Genomic DNA, 13,149 nt, shown 5'->3' with positions numbered 1-13,149 from the left:
TTATATTATTATATACTGAATGTCTTTAGACAGCACTTTGAGTTGCAATTTATTGCCCAAAAAGTGATTTATAAGTAAATTAGATTAAATGATAACCATTTACTTGATCACTCATTATTAGGGTCATTTTGGACCAGCCAATCAACCCGACATGCACGTGTTTGGAATGTGGGAGGAAACTGCAGCGCCCTGGAGAAACTTTTGCGACTTGGGTGGGTATTTTTTAACTCCCATCTGTGCTCTAATGCAGCTGCTGTGTTGACTTGTTGGTTGGCCTAACACTTTGGCGACAGGAATCTCTTGCTCACACATTCACATACGCACACACACATCCAGTGAAAGTACCTCCTTTTTTCTTTCTCCTCCTTCTCTCTCTAGCTATCCTTTTCTCCTCTTGTACTTGACTTTGGTGCAAAGCAAGAGAGCGGGACACGAAGGAAGCTGAACCACATAGACGGAACTTTTGTTTGCCATCGGAATATGCATGATAGGATGATGTTTGTGTGCCTCTTGATGGGGCTTATGCTGAGCACCAGAGGTAGGCAAATCTGTTTGCTTTTCAATCTATACATATACATATACATATACATATACATATACAGATGTACATTTGTACGTACATAAATACCGGCATACATTCATCCTTACATACATTCAAACACAAAAACATACATTCGTCCCCACATTCATACATACACATATATGTACATGCATTCATACACCCTACATTCAGATAGATAGATAGATAGATAGATAGATAAATGGTACGACAGTATCCCAAGGTAAAACTGCAAACTACAAAGTGACTTAAAGCCAAAATATCCCTCCACACAGGCATTTGCTGCCCAATTGAGTTGAGCCCATCCAAGGTGGCAGTCCGATATGGAGACCCGGTATCCATCAACTGCAGCACATCAGACCCTCTGTACAAAGGGATGGGTTGGGAGTCACCCTTAGGTGGCACGGGTCTGAAACGTGTGCGCCATCTGGCTTGGAGCGTGGACGCACTCACGGCGTGGAACATTTCACCCACGTGCTTCCTCAGCCCGGTGCCCAGAAGTGGGCGAGAGCAGTGCTACGAGAAGGCAAACGTGGTGGTTTACAGTGAGTATCTATTTGCTGTGGCTTAACAAATAATTGAATATTTTTGTTAATTCTGTCATTTGGATTTTAACAATCGGAGTCATTCTAAACCAAAGTTGAAATTTGTACTGCAAGTTCCTGCATTGTAAAAATACCCTGAATGCATCCTGTTGCTGACGCAGCAAGTGTTTCATGAGCGTTATCCTGCCCTCTCTAAACTGGCAGTTTTCCTACAACACTCCAGTTTGAGTACAGATCCAAACCACCAAAAAAAATCACAATTTCGTACTCGAGATTCAAATACAAAACACTGCTGTACTTTGCTTTACAAACATGATCACAGCAGACACCAAATCTTCCTGGCGTGCAAATCACAAAATTAGAATTCAGGTTCTAGTATGATTTTCTTTTGCCACAACACATGCGGAAGATAACAGTATCAACGAAATACAGTGAATTCTAATACGATATAAAATGTTTCACTTGAAACTTTCTTCTTCTATTGTTAAACTTTGATATTTCTGTACTGCACAGCTTCCTGTTACAACGAGATACCGACATACTCAATCTATACTGCTTCTTTCTTTGTGTCTTGCTTTTATTCTTTTTTTTTCTTAAATTATTTTTTTAGTTAATTTAAGTAATATTAAAAATTGGTAGATGAGACCCAATAGATATAAATCTTGTACACTAACTGCAATTTCAACGCCAATTAAAATAGATCTCCTTTAGATTACAGTGAAAAGATTGATCAATTTGTTCTTTTTTCTTCTCCAGCATTTCCAGAAAATATCTCCATTGAAGCAAACAATTCAGTTGTGAAAGAAGGAGATTCGATTGAAGTGACATGTGTCATAAGCATGATCGCGCCCAGTCAAAGTGTCACCGTCCGCTGGTACAATGGAGAAACAGTCATCATGGAAAAACAACCTGATGGGTCCCATAGTGGACCCGTTGATCTTATATTAGGTTACAGCTATCAATTCCTTGAGTCATTTTCCGAACCGGAGCAATTTGTCAAGCTCAAATGTGAGGCAGTGTTGGACCTGACACCTGAGGGCCCGCTACTCAACCTATTTTCACCTGAGTTAAATCTCATGGTTGAAAGTAAGTATACTGCATTCATATCTATCTATCTATCTATCTATCTATCTATCTATCTATCTATCTATCTATCTATCTATCTATCTATCTATCTATCTATCTATCTATCTATCTATCTATCTATCTATCTATCTATCTATCTATATCTATATCTATATCTATATCTATATCTATATCTATATCTATATCTATATCTATATCTATATCTATATCTATATCTATATCTATATATATATATATTGTTGTTTCAAACCTTGGCCTCAATGAAGTCCTTCTCAGCCTGGATTAAATAAATACCCCCCTTACCATCATTTATGACACCACAGCTGGAAAAATATACGGAAGCGCATATACAACCCCAATTTACATAAAATACATTTTAGAATATCACAATACATTTTACATCCATTTAAACAAGATACTTTTAACAAGAGATCGTATAGTGGATTTTTAACGTTTACAATGAATTCAACATATTTTTCTTTAGTCTGAATTTTAACCAACATCATCCTTTTTAATATATATGAGAAAATAGAAGTAGGAACAATAATGAGTATAAAAACGGATACAATTTACCTGCAAATGAATGAGTCACAACATTAGCTTTTCTGCTGGCTTTGATCTCTTTGATCTCTACAAGGGGAATTCATATTTTAGTAAAACAGAAACAAAACGAAAATAAATCTAAACAGCTTGACCACATCAATCACATTACTGTGCATGTTGAGAGAGCACCAAAAGATGTGTCTTACCAGTTGCAGTTCCCTCTGAAAACTGCCAACAAACCCCGCGTCCCGGTTACATGTCAGAAGCCAAAACTAACCCACCCCATAGCATATACAAAGACAATAAATACAGTTAAAACATGTTCTTTGTTCCTTTATCTCTTTGTTTCATTATCCTCACTGTAAAATGTGGAACTGGAGTCGTCCAATTTCGTTGTTACAATATATCCTATGTTGTAACAATGACAATAAAGGCATATTCTATTCTATTCTTTTCTATACACACTTCAGGGCGTTGCATCACCTCAATCATGTACAGCACGGGTTATTTTTAGTAGCTTTCAAACACTAATGAACCAGCCTCAGCAATTAAAACGTATCACTCGTGAGACCTAGCTTCTGTTGGAAAGTTTGTCTTGAAAATGGCGTTGCAAGAATATCCAAGACCAAATCAATGTTGTCATCTCCTTCAACCATTCTTGGTTAAAAGTTTTATTAAGACACTATTTTATCTTTAAAAAAGTCTAGATATATTTCATTATCGCAACTATCATTAACTATGTTCACTTACTGGGCAGACGCCTGCACTGTTGATTCTGAAGGCCTCAGGCAGATTTCATACAAGCTAGCTGAATTTCATTTGGATACTAAAACAACAAGACTGTAAGTGACTTAACCAAATGGATGTAACATATGAGAACCGAATATGGATATTAATTATATACACTTTTTGTACATATTTGAGAAAAAACATGTTTCAGATCCCCCTTTCCAACACAACAGAATCAAATAAACAGGATTCTTGGCAAACTGCTAAACGCTATATTTAGATATATTAAAGCAGGGAAACATGGATCTCTCAAGGACCCGACTTGGAAACACCTTGCATAAAACAGCATTTTGTTCTTTAACTTAAATTGTGTGTTTGGCAATAATTCTGGTACCTATTGTTAAAAAGAGAGGGGTCAATTAGTATAACAATTGGTTGCAGAAACACTTTTAACTTGGTGAAAAAAAGTGCAAGGACATATTGTTGACTTTAGAACATACAGTAAACCTTATCCTAGGATTCCTACACGATGGTCGTCTTCTGAGGCCAGGAGAGTGCTTGTTAAGGTTATGAGCCTCCATATACCCCAAAGACCTGTTCCCTAATTAACAGGGAGCATCGGATTGACTCATTTAAAGAAGTACTGTGCAAACTTAAACATCATCAGTGTTAGAGCTCAGTGGGAGCAAAGGTTCCCAGGAATAAGGACAGCGGGCCTATGTCCTCATTACAAGTTTAATTTATTGTGGAAGTCCAACTATGCCTTGGTGAGTTAGAAAAAAACAGGCGTCAAGACAAATCATAAATCTTAGACAGATAACGCTAAATCATCATCTAAAGATGGTCGAACTTGTCTCTTAGTCTTGACTGCAGCGTCAATTAATTTGGCCTTGTTTTTCAGATACTTTAGAAGATATAGAGCTGATCTGTCCAAATAACTACACTGTGGTGGAGTATGTTCCTCACAACCTCACCTGCTCTGTGAAGGGTGGGTCTTTCCAACCTCTGATCACCTGGTACAAGGATGGAGAGGAGGTGGAGTTGATGGACACACTGACAAGATACGACACGGGGCAGTATGTTGTTGTTGCCACCTTGTTTTCAAAAACGATCAATGCCACAGTGGACCTTCATGTTATATGTGAGTCCATCTGATGTATTGTCATCAACAAATATGTCTCCTCTTCAAAATGTTGAAATGCTGGCAGACTTGACATACTTGAATAGACATGCTGACTTGAATACCAAACAACAAATTGTTGTGTTTAGATCCCCCATCGCAGATAGAGGAGCTGGAGGACATCGAAGTACAACTGGGCTCCGAAGTCTGTCTCAAGTGCTCCACGAGAGGAAACCCGCGGCCCAAGTACTCTTGGAGTGCGCCCACCTTCCAAAATGTAGATCAGGTCAATGAAGATGGAGTTTCCCGTCTTCTGATCCCATCCGTGGGCTCACACCATACAGGTGTCTACAGGTGCCACGCCATGAATGAGTTAGGGAAAATCTCTAAACAAGTCACAGTGAGTGTCAAAGGTAAGACTTCATACAATCCGAACAAGTCAAGTTAATTTATGAAGCTCTCGAACATAATACCTTTTTAAGAAAACAGTTCACAAAAAAACAGCAACGATTCTTGTGACTGAAATTTCTCTCAAGACAGGCTAAACCTAAAGATAATCACTAATCATATTTTACATGTAAGTGCTCTGGGCAACTGAGATGTTGTTTTTCAGTAGACATATCAGACCCCACTGGGTGGTGCTAGAGCTTCCATCCTGCTCCACTTTATACATAAAAAAAAAAAAAGGAAATTTAAAAAAGGCCATTTTCTTCTCGCCATTCATCTTCTGATGCGCTTATCCTCACAAATGCCGCAGCCCAACCATCAATATATATATATATATGTATATATATATATATATATATATATATATATATATATATGAAATGAAATGAAATGAAATGGTCTGCATTTATATAGCACTTTTCAAGTCAAGACTTCCCAAAGCGCTTTACAGTGTTCTTCACATTTCCCAATAGCGGCCATGCAGCCATGTAAGGCGCTAACCTGCTTATTGGGGGCATCAGTGTCTTACCCAAGGACACTTCGACATGTAACACGGAGGAGCCGGGATTCAAACTGCGATCTCTTGATCCCAAGACGAGCGCTCTACCTCCTAAGCCACTGCCACCCCATATATAAAACAAAAGAGAGAGGAAGAAAAAAGGAGAAAATAAGACGTTTTTTGTATGTCTTGTTTTTTAAGTGTACAAGAAGGAAGGCTCAAATTACATAAACATAAAAAGAAATTCGTCCACCTACGAGTATTTCAAAATTAAGTTCAGCTATGATAGTTATGTAATGTTATTTTTTTTTAATGGATTACATTTTCTACCAGTAGAAGGTCTTTTTCAGTGCAACTGTTGGTGATTATGGATTAATGTATTACCGTTTTAATGATTGATGAATTGATTGATTTTTATACGAATTCTTAATTATATTTTTAGATATCATTTGGTGCAAGGAATTTAGAAATGTAAAAAAATAGATATTTGAAAAGAGTGGAATGTTTGTGTCCTAACTGTTTTGTGGAAAACACAATTTGGCTAAACCTCACCCAGACCCAAGCTTTGGCAGGCCCCAGGTAAATTGAGTTTGATACCCCTGCATTAGAGCATCCCCAACCCCTCTCTTTGAACAACTACCGGACAAAATCTGAGCACGCATTTGCCAGCCGCTACACGGCACCAAAGTTACAAGTAGGAATCCTTTAAATGCCAAGTAAACTTCCTTGCCCGGGAAACTCACTTTTCCGTGGTGAGACATTGAAAGATTGATTCCCTTGTGTTTGTGCACGTATGAGACAGAGTGCGAGCCAGGCTGGTTTCGGTGCGCAAGTGGAGCCTGCATCTTGTCTCATCGCAAATGTGACGGAGATGACGACTGCTATGATGGGAGCGATGAAATTTTATGCGGTAAAAAAGTACTATTTGTGTTATCATCATAAAAATAATAATAATAATAATAATAATTTCCTTGTATTGTCATTCTGTGTAACAATGTACACAGAACGAAATGTCGATTGCATCTGACCCGATGCAGCCGCAGCCAAGAGAGGGCGCCGCCGACCACTTTTTAAAAAGTATGCTTATTGGAAGGATCACAGTTGTTTGTGGCATTTTATGTTGGCACAACTTTAAAAACAACGTCAATCATTAATTAACAGAAGGAAACAATGCAGTATTTGCACAAAACACCTGTACAATACGGTACAGTAATACAATATTTAAGCATAGGCCCAAAGGGAGTAGGTAGAAGCCGAGGCGTTTAAGTCCCTACCCCTATTCGTTTTTTTCTTGAAGGAAAGTTCAAAATCAAAATAGGAAACCGAATCTTAGCCCCTTAGGGACAGTGTGTAATATTCAGTGCCTCCTAGTGGTACATGAAATGAAACGATCTGCATTTATATAGCGCTTTTCAAGTCAAGACTTCCCAAAGCGCTTTACAGTGTGCTTCACATTTCCTAATAGCGTTTCCTCCCACATTCCCAAAACATGCATGTGGGGTTAATTGGCTGGTCCAAATTGTCCCTAGGTGTGAATGCGCTAGTGAGTTGTATGTCTCTGTGTGCCCTGAGACTGGGCGAGCAACCAGTTCAGGGTGTCCCCTGCTCACTACCCGAAGATAGCTGAGATGGGCCCCAGCACCTACTGAGGATAAGTGGTGCAGATAACGGATGGATGGGTTTTACCCATTGATGAGGAATTCCTCGTATTCCATCCTGTGAACTAAAATATACTCACTTCACTCGCATACACGACAGTGGCATGATTGCGCATGCTCAGTAGCAGCCCCTAAGAGGGGCGTGAGGGGGTCAGTTGGCTGGACCACTGTCATGTTTCCTCTCCAGCGGGAGGAGCAAAGAAGAAATAGGCCACTATGAAGTAGCTTTAGCTTTTAGCTCAGCTGCCACCGGGAAAAGCGGACACAAGCTCACCGGAGAGGGACGCCACCTGGTTGGAGCGACCCTGGTTAGCTAACGGAATTCGGCGGCAAGGAAATTCAAAGTCTAATGGACGATTACAAGTGCCTGCGTCTCGTTTTCTTGACTTTCGAGCTATGGCTGTCTAACGGCGTCCAGTCGAGTGAGTTCAACGGTTGGGGATGTGCATGATAAAAATATGACAGTTCGCTAAAAATAATCCAGTGGTTGTTTGCGTTGTTGTGAGCGGCGCTTTAAGTAGAGGAAGACTGCACATGAATTTCATTTTTTCCTCTTTTATCATAAAAACAAATTGTGTGCATACAATGTTTGCGATGCAATTTTAATGTTACGGTTGTTTGTATTCAAACAACAACACAAACGTACTGGTAATACCTAAATCCCGGACTTGTTGGCGAATAATTGAGGAATGTGATGGTGTATGGTGTGTTCAAGTCCAGCACAAAGAACTCAAGCTTGGGAGGGTCTTTCCTTCCTGACTGCCTTCCTTTCCTGTTAGACCTTGACAAACAGCTTTTGTTTTACATGTTACAGAACCTTGTGTGGGAAGGTGTGTTTAAGGAAATGCCCCTTATTGGCACATTGTATCAATTTGTAGCTCATTACATCATTTTCCATCTTATGTGTATTTTTTGTTTATCTATCCTTGAAACCACAGGTAGGAGCCATGACTGCCCTATCCGGATACACCCCGAGGCCCTGGTGCTCCAGTACAAGGGCGAAAGCCGGAACGCCACATGCACGTTCAGCGGCTTCAATGCACCGAGAGCAATAGCCTGGTTTGATGGACCTGTCTTGCACTTAAATAAAACAACTTGGACCCCTGACACCCACACAGGCTGGGAATCTGCTCCTCTTTGCACTGCTTTTCACAGAGGTCAAGAAATTTGTCAGAAGCCTCTGAACTTCACCCTTTACAGTAAGTATCTTCAGGTTCATTCAATAAAATACATTATTCTTATATTCTACATATTGCACTCTATATAAATTCAATGCCATACCAATACTTGGATCTTGGTGACCCTATGTTTCTGAACGAAAAACAACTGTATTGAATTAAAATGGTAGTAATTCATTTGCATTTAGATAAGTGAACCATACGAAACAGGTTGAATGTTCGATAAATGGGATTCTTTCCAAAATTAAACCCACAAAAAGAGCCTGGACAGAATAATGGTCTGTCTACAAAATATTGAAACTCATTTTCAACTAAAGCATCCTAGGTGTTTCTACTTCTGCAAACCTCTTGCCAATTTTGTTAAAACTTGATTTGTGATATCATGCATGTTGTGTATGTTGTAGAGGGAATCGTGAATTTTTGGTTTCAGTCACACATGGTTCATAGGGATGCTGGAGCACATAACAACTATCTTTTTAAATTACATTATCATGTTAAATCCATCTTAATTTGCTCAAAAATGTACTTGCTTGGTGTGAGAAAGATTAAAAGTGCACCTGATATACTGTGATAACAGTAGATGGGAATTACTTCTTCAATGTCTCTTGTATTTGCTTTCTTTCCCAACGACCACAACCAGAAACCCCTGACAGTGTCAACGTACGTCCGATCAACAAAGCTATCTTTTTGGAAGACAAACTGTGCCAGCTGAATTGTGACATCACCAATGTAGCTCCAGCACAAAGCCTCATTGTTCGCTGGTACAACGGAAATCAGACTATTGAGCCTTGGGCCAAAGGTAAGAGTCATATTTGGAATTTTTCTCATTGCTGGTGCTTTCCTACGCTTAGAAACCTAAAAAGTCTTACTAGGTGGTGTTGAGAGATATACTTTTATTATTTTTTTCAAAGACCAATATCACCGTCATAAATATGAAAATCATGTATCGTACATCTCGAATCCCTCATCATTGAGAACAATGGAAATGCCATTCATCCCCAACATGAATGCAGTTGTAAGTTTTTACTGAAAAAAAGCTATTTCATGTGTCATTATAAAGACTAAGTTAATAAAATGTTTGAAAAAAAAGATGGAATTGATTACCGGTACATTTTTATTCTATTGTCTGCCTCATTTCAATCGAAATTGTACTGGTGAAAAAAAATCAATGAATGAAATGCTTTGCGATTCATGTAATTTTATATGTTGAAGACCAATATTCGTTCAGTGTTTTAAACATATTTGGCCAGAAAAGCAAATCTAAATCTAGGTTTGTTACTTTCAACAAAGGAAATAGTTATTGGCATGGTTATTTTTTATTTTTACGGTAAATTGATTCCATCTTACAGAATTTAGTTTTAAAATGAATACCTTTTAAGTATGGAATATTTTCTTACTAAAGATCCATCTATCCATTATCTGCACCGCTTATCCTCAGTAGGGTCGCGGGGGTGCTGGAGCCCATCCCAGCTGTCTTTGAGAAAACCCACGCAAGCACGAGGAGAACATGCAAACTCCACACAGGAGTTTCTATCTCATTTAATATTGAAAAAAATGTATTTGTGATTTATTATAGTAAGCTTTTGATGCAAGCTTTGCCAAGTTCGAAATCTGACAAACTTGTGAATTCATTTGGCAACCTTTCCTTTCTTCCAAGAACCTCTACGGTTGACTGACTGCCCGCAAGATTTGAATATGTCGTGTGAAGTAGACGCCGGCAGGACGCCAGTCAATGTGTCGGCCAGCGCCAGCTTCTTCCTCAACCGGACTCATCATGAAGCGGCTTTGAGTTGCGAAGCCATTCTTGAGTTGGGACCGGCTGGACCGCGTCTTTTACCCTCTGTCTCGTCACCTGCCATCAGCCTCAGTGTCCACTGTGAGTCATATTTTGTATTTAGTTGGATTGGATTATCTTTATTGTCATTTGTATCTAGTTGTGAATCATTGTATGAAATGAGTTTTGACATGGCACTCCTGACCTTTAGCATCTGTAGGAGAGCAGCAGGTCATAATAGTATTAGTGGTGAGGGTCAGAGGAGACCTTAATAATGTTGTTGGCTCTGCTGTGGTACAGGGAGCTGGCAATGTCCTTTAGATTTGGCAGAGCAGACAATTGTTTTCTTAGCTGGAGTTATGACCCTCCCGCGGCACTGTCGCTGAGTGGTTACCGCATTGACATATGGTGCAGAAGTGCAGGGTTTATTTACTTCCAGCTACCAGCCTCTCCGTGCAGTTTGCATGTCTTGTAGAGTGATTTCACGCTTGTGCTTGTTTTTTTTCTTTTATTCTAAGATGGTAATGGTTGTTTCAAATACAGATCTCAACACAAACCCCAAAAAGATGAAAATAGAATTTATTTGAGCACGTCTAGGAAAGTCACATATTTGCACCCGCCAGACAGCTTGACAGACGCTGCAATGCTAATTTTGCCAGAAGGTGGCGCCAGCGAGTAGAATCGTTAGGAATTCCTACACCACTTTTAAGCCTAATTTTTTTTTAAGTTTAAAGTAATCACCATTGTTCTGCATTTTAGGATTTTAGAACTAAATACGTTTTTAAATATTTAGAGATCACATTAAGGAATATCAAACTTTTTTCTGTCCTTCTCTCACAGCACAACCGGCCTGAGAGATTTACCTTTTTAGGATTACTCCCATACGGAGATACAGTATTCATATGCTGTATTTTGGATATATTTTTAGAATTTGAAATGAAATGTATTTAAAATCTGTCAAACTTTGAACGTTATTTTTGGTATGCAGGAGTTTACTGTAATAAAAAAAGTACAATATTGTGTAACTATATCTGCTCTTGGTTCAAACAGACAAGCCGGTCATCAACACCACAAAGCTCCCGAAAGTTGTGCCGCTGTTCCGAGGCTATCCTGAGGAGCTTGTGTGCGAAGCAGACGGTCAGCCGCCTCCCGCCATCTACTGGTCCAATGTCGCAGAAAAAGTCTCTTGGGAGGCACGAGGCAACATCACCGTTTTGCAGGCGGGCCGCTACATCTGCATGGCTGTCAACCACGTGGCTTCCGTCATCCACGAGGTTGAAGTGATCCCCAAAGGTAATGTTTCTATGAAATGAAACACCCAAAACGTTTTCAATCTCATCTTTCCAGCAACACTCTCTCATAGGCCTGGAAGACATGAGCATATTTCTTCTTTTAATGGTACTGAAGAATTTGGAGAATTGTTCTTTGAAAGTCCTAAAAAGTGCTTGAATAAGGCCATGAAAAGGTGTACGAACCCTGAATGGAAAATGTGACAATTGTTAAAATGTTTAAGTTGGACTACACAACGGGCAGCATGGAAGCTGCGTGGACGGTGCTCAGCCCCAATGTGAAAATTAAAATTAAAGTAAAAGAAAACGTTTTTTTCGCACAAAAAGCTGTGCAACACAACAACACAATACTTAACATGTGCTCATGGAGAATAGGCTGAAGCTTTATAGTCCCCACCCTTCTTACATTTTTTTTCTTGCAGGGAAGACCTAATCAAAATCAAAACAAGAAAAACAGGATTTTACCTCACAAAGGAAAATTAGAAAACAAGGAAATTACATTTCAAACTCACATTATCTTTTCAAAAGAAAAAGAAAATAACACTCTTTGCTGGGTTCTGTTCTTACCTCCACAGAGGACTACCTGCCCCTCATTGCTGGATTTGTGGCAGCCACGGTGGTGATTATCTCAGCCATTTTCCTCTTTATCTACTCCATCTACTACAAGAACACCAAGATGCGACGCTACAGCCTGAAGAACCCCAAACTCAGCAGCCACAACGCCAACGTGGCCCACAACGGCTGGGACTTGCAGTTTCCTATGACCAAGCTGTCGTGAGGGGACCTTTTCACCCCTGAAATCGCCCCACAAAGATGAGCCGTCTAGCGGCTGACTCACACTGGATTCACAGTCATGTCTTCTTCCAGATTTGACTTCTCGTTCGCTCTTTCGTAAGACTGACTTGCGCTGTTCACGTCAGTATTTACGACTCCTGTGTTCACTGGAGAGAGAAGTGGAAAAAAGGAGACTGCATAAGCTGAGCCTTGAATGTTGAAAAAGCACAAAAGGGAATTTGATATAACGGATGAATGAATGTTTGCTTTGCTGCTTAAATTCACGTGTAGTGTGGTTCACTAACTTAACACATAAGCACCCCTCGGGATAGTGTGATGGCTCCGAGCCCTTTGCGATTTCTGAGAAAATGTGCTGACTTTTTTGATTGTGTGTTTAGTTTTGTTTTGTGAAACAGGGTGACGTATGTCAATCACTGAGCCTTCTATTTTTTTCACAATTCTTTACGTTCTTGTGTAATGTCTCCCTTGCTCAGTGCCTTTTGCGGTCGGGGAAATTCTGTCTGGTTTTTGACTTACTTTTCCCAACGAATGAATGCCTTTTTAAAGCTTTTTCTAAATATTTTGTGCGTTAAAACATTGTATTTCAAGACTAAGCAAACACTGCATAGTGGATGTGGTGTCCACATATTTGTGAATTGTGCTGTACATATTTATAAGAGAATTTTTTTTGTAATTAAATGTGGCATTTTGACAAAGTTGTTTTTAAAACGCAGTATCGGTTTACGGTTTTTGTTGTTTTTTTGGGGGTCAGAATTCACAAATAATGTTAAACATGTGCTTGGACATATGACTACTATTTGATACATATAAAGCACGAAACGATTAAATGTCTTGCTCCAGCATAATTTTGAATGGTGAGCTAATCCTTGGATAGCAGTTCTGCCATTAACACATTAAGTGCCAAGGACATATTTTCTCTACATTAAC

At 39.4% G+C, this 13,149-nt stretch overlaps 1 protein-coding gene across 1 annotated transcript; it reads left to right on the top strand.

Annotated features, from left to right (window-relative positions):
* The first annotated feature begins 406 nt into the window (after window positions 1–406).
* Window positions 407–12,917, top strand: LOC148373903 (vascular cell adhesion protein 1-like). Its single transcript, XM_088330275.1, has 11 exons — window positions 407–538; window positions 835–1,104; window positions 1,861–2,190; window positions 4,364–4,603; window positions 4,732–4,995; window positions 6,331–6,438; window positions 8,125–8,385; window positions 9,005–9,163; window positions 10,022–10,240; window positions 11,189–11,431; window positions 12,003–12,917. Exons 1-11 carry the CDS (start codon window positions 481–483, stop codon window positions 12,203–12,205), a joined length of 2,355 nt encoding a protein of 784 aa, XP_088186401.1. The 5' UTR covers window positions 407–480; the 3' UTR covers window positions 12,206–12,917.
* Window positions 12,918–13,149: the final 232 nt, after the last annotated feature.

The sequence above is a fragment of the Urocampus carinirostris genome, chromosome 1 (genome assembly GCF_059441175.1).
Source record: "Urocampus carinirostris isolate Australia breed hairy pipefish chromosome 1, RoL_Ucar_1.0, whole genome shotgun sequence".
NCBI classification, from domain to species: domain Eukaryota; kingdom Metazoa; phylum Chordata; class Actinopteri; order Syngnathiformes; family Syngnathidae; genus Urocampus; species Urocampus carinirostris.
The sequence above is the reverse complement of the archived record's forward strand: the minus strand, read 5'-3'. Positions and strand labels throughout refer to the sequence as shown.

Bases quoted from the DNA above. Each gene is read 5' to 3' on its own strand.
- LOC148373903 (XM_088330275.1), top strand. From the start codon at position 481: ATGCATGATAGGATGATGTTTGTGTGCCTCTTGATGGGGCTTATGCTG. The intron at 1,105-1,860 runs GTGAGTATCTAT...TTTCTTCTCCAG, and splicing joins GGCAAACGTGGTGGTTTACA to CATTTCCAGAAAATATCTCC. The intron at 4,604-4,731 runs GTGAGTCCATCT...TGTTGTGTTTAG, and splicing joins AGTGGACCTTCATGTTATAT to ATCCCCCATCGCAGATAGAG.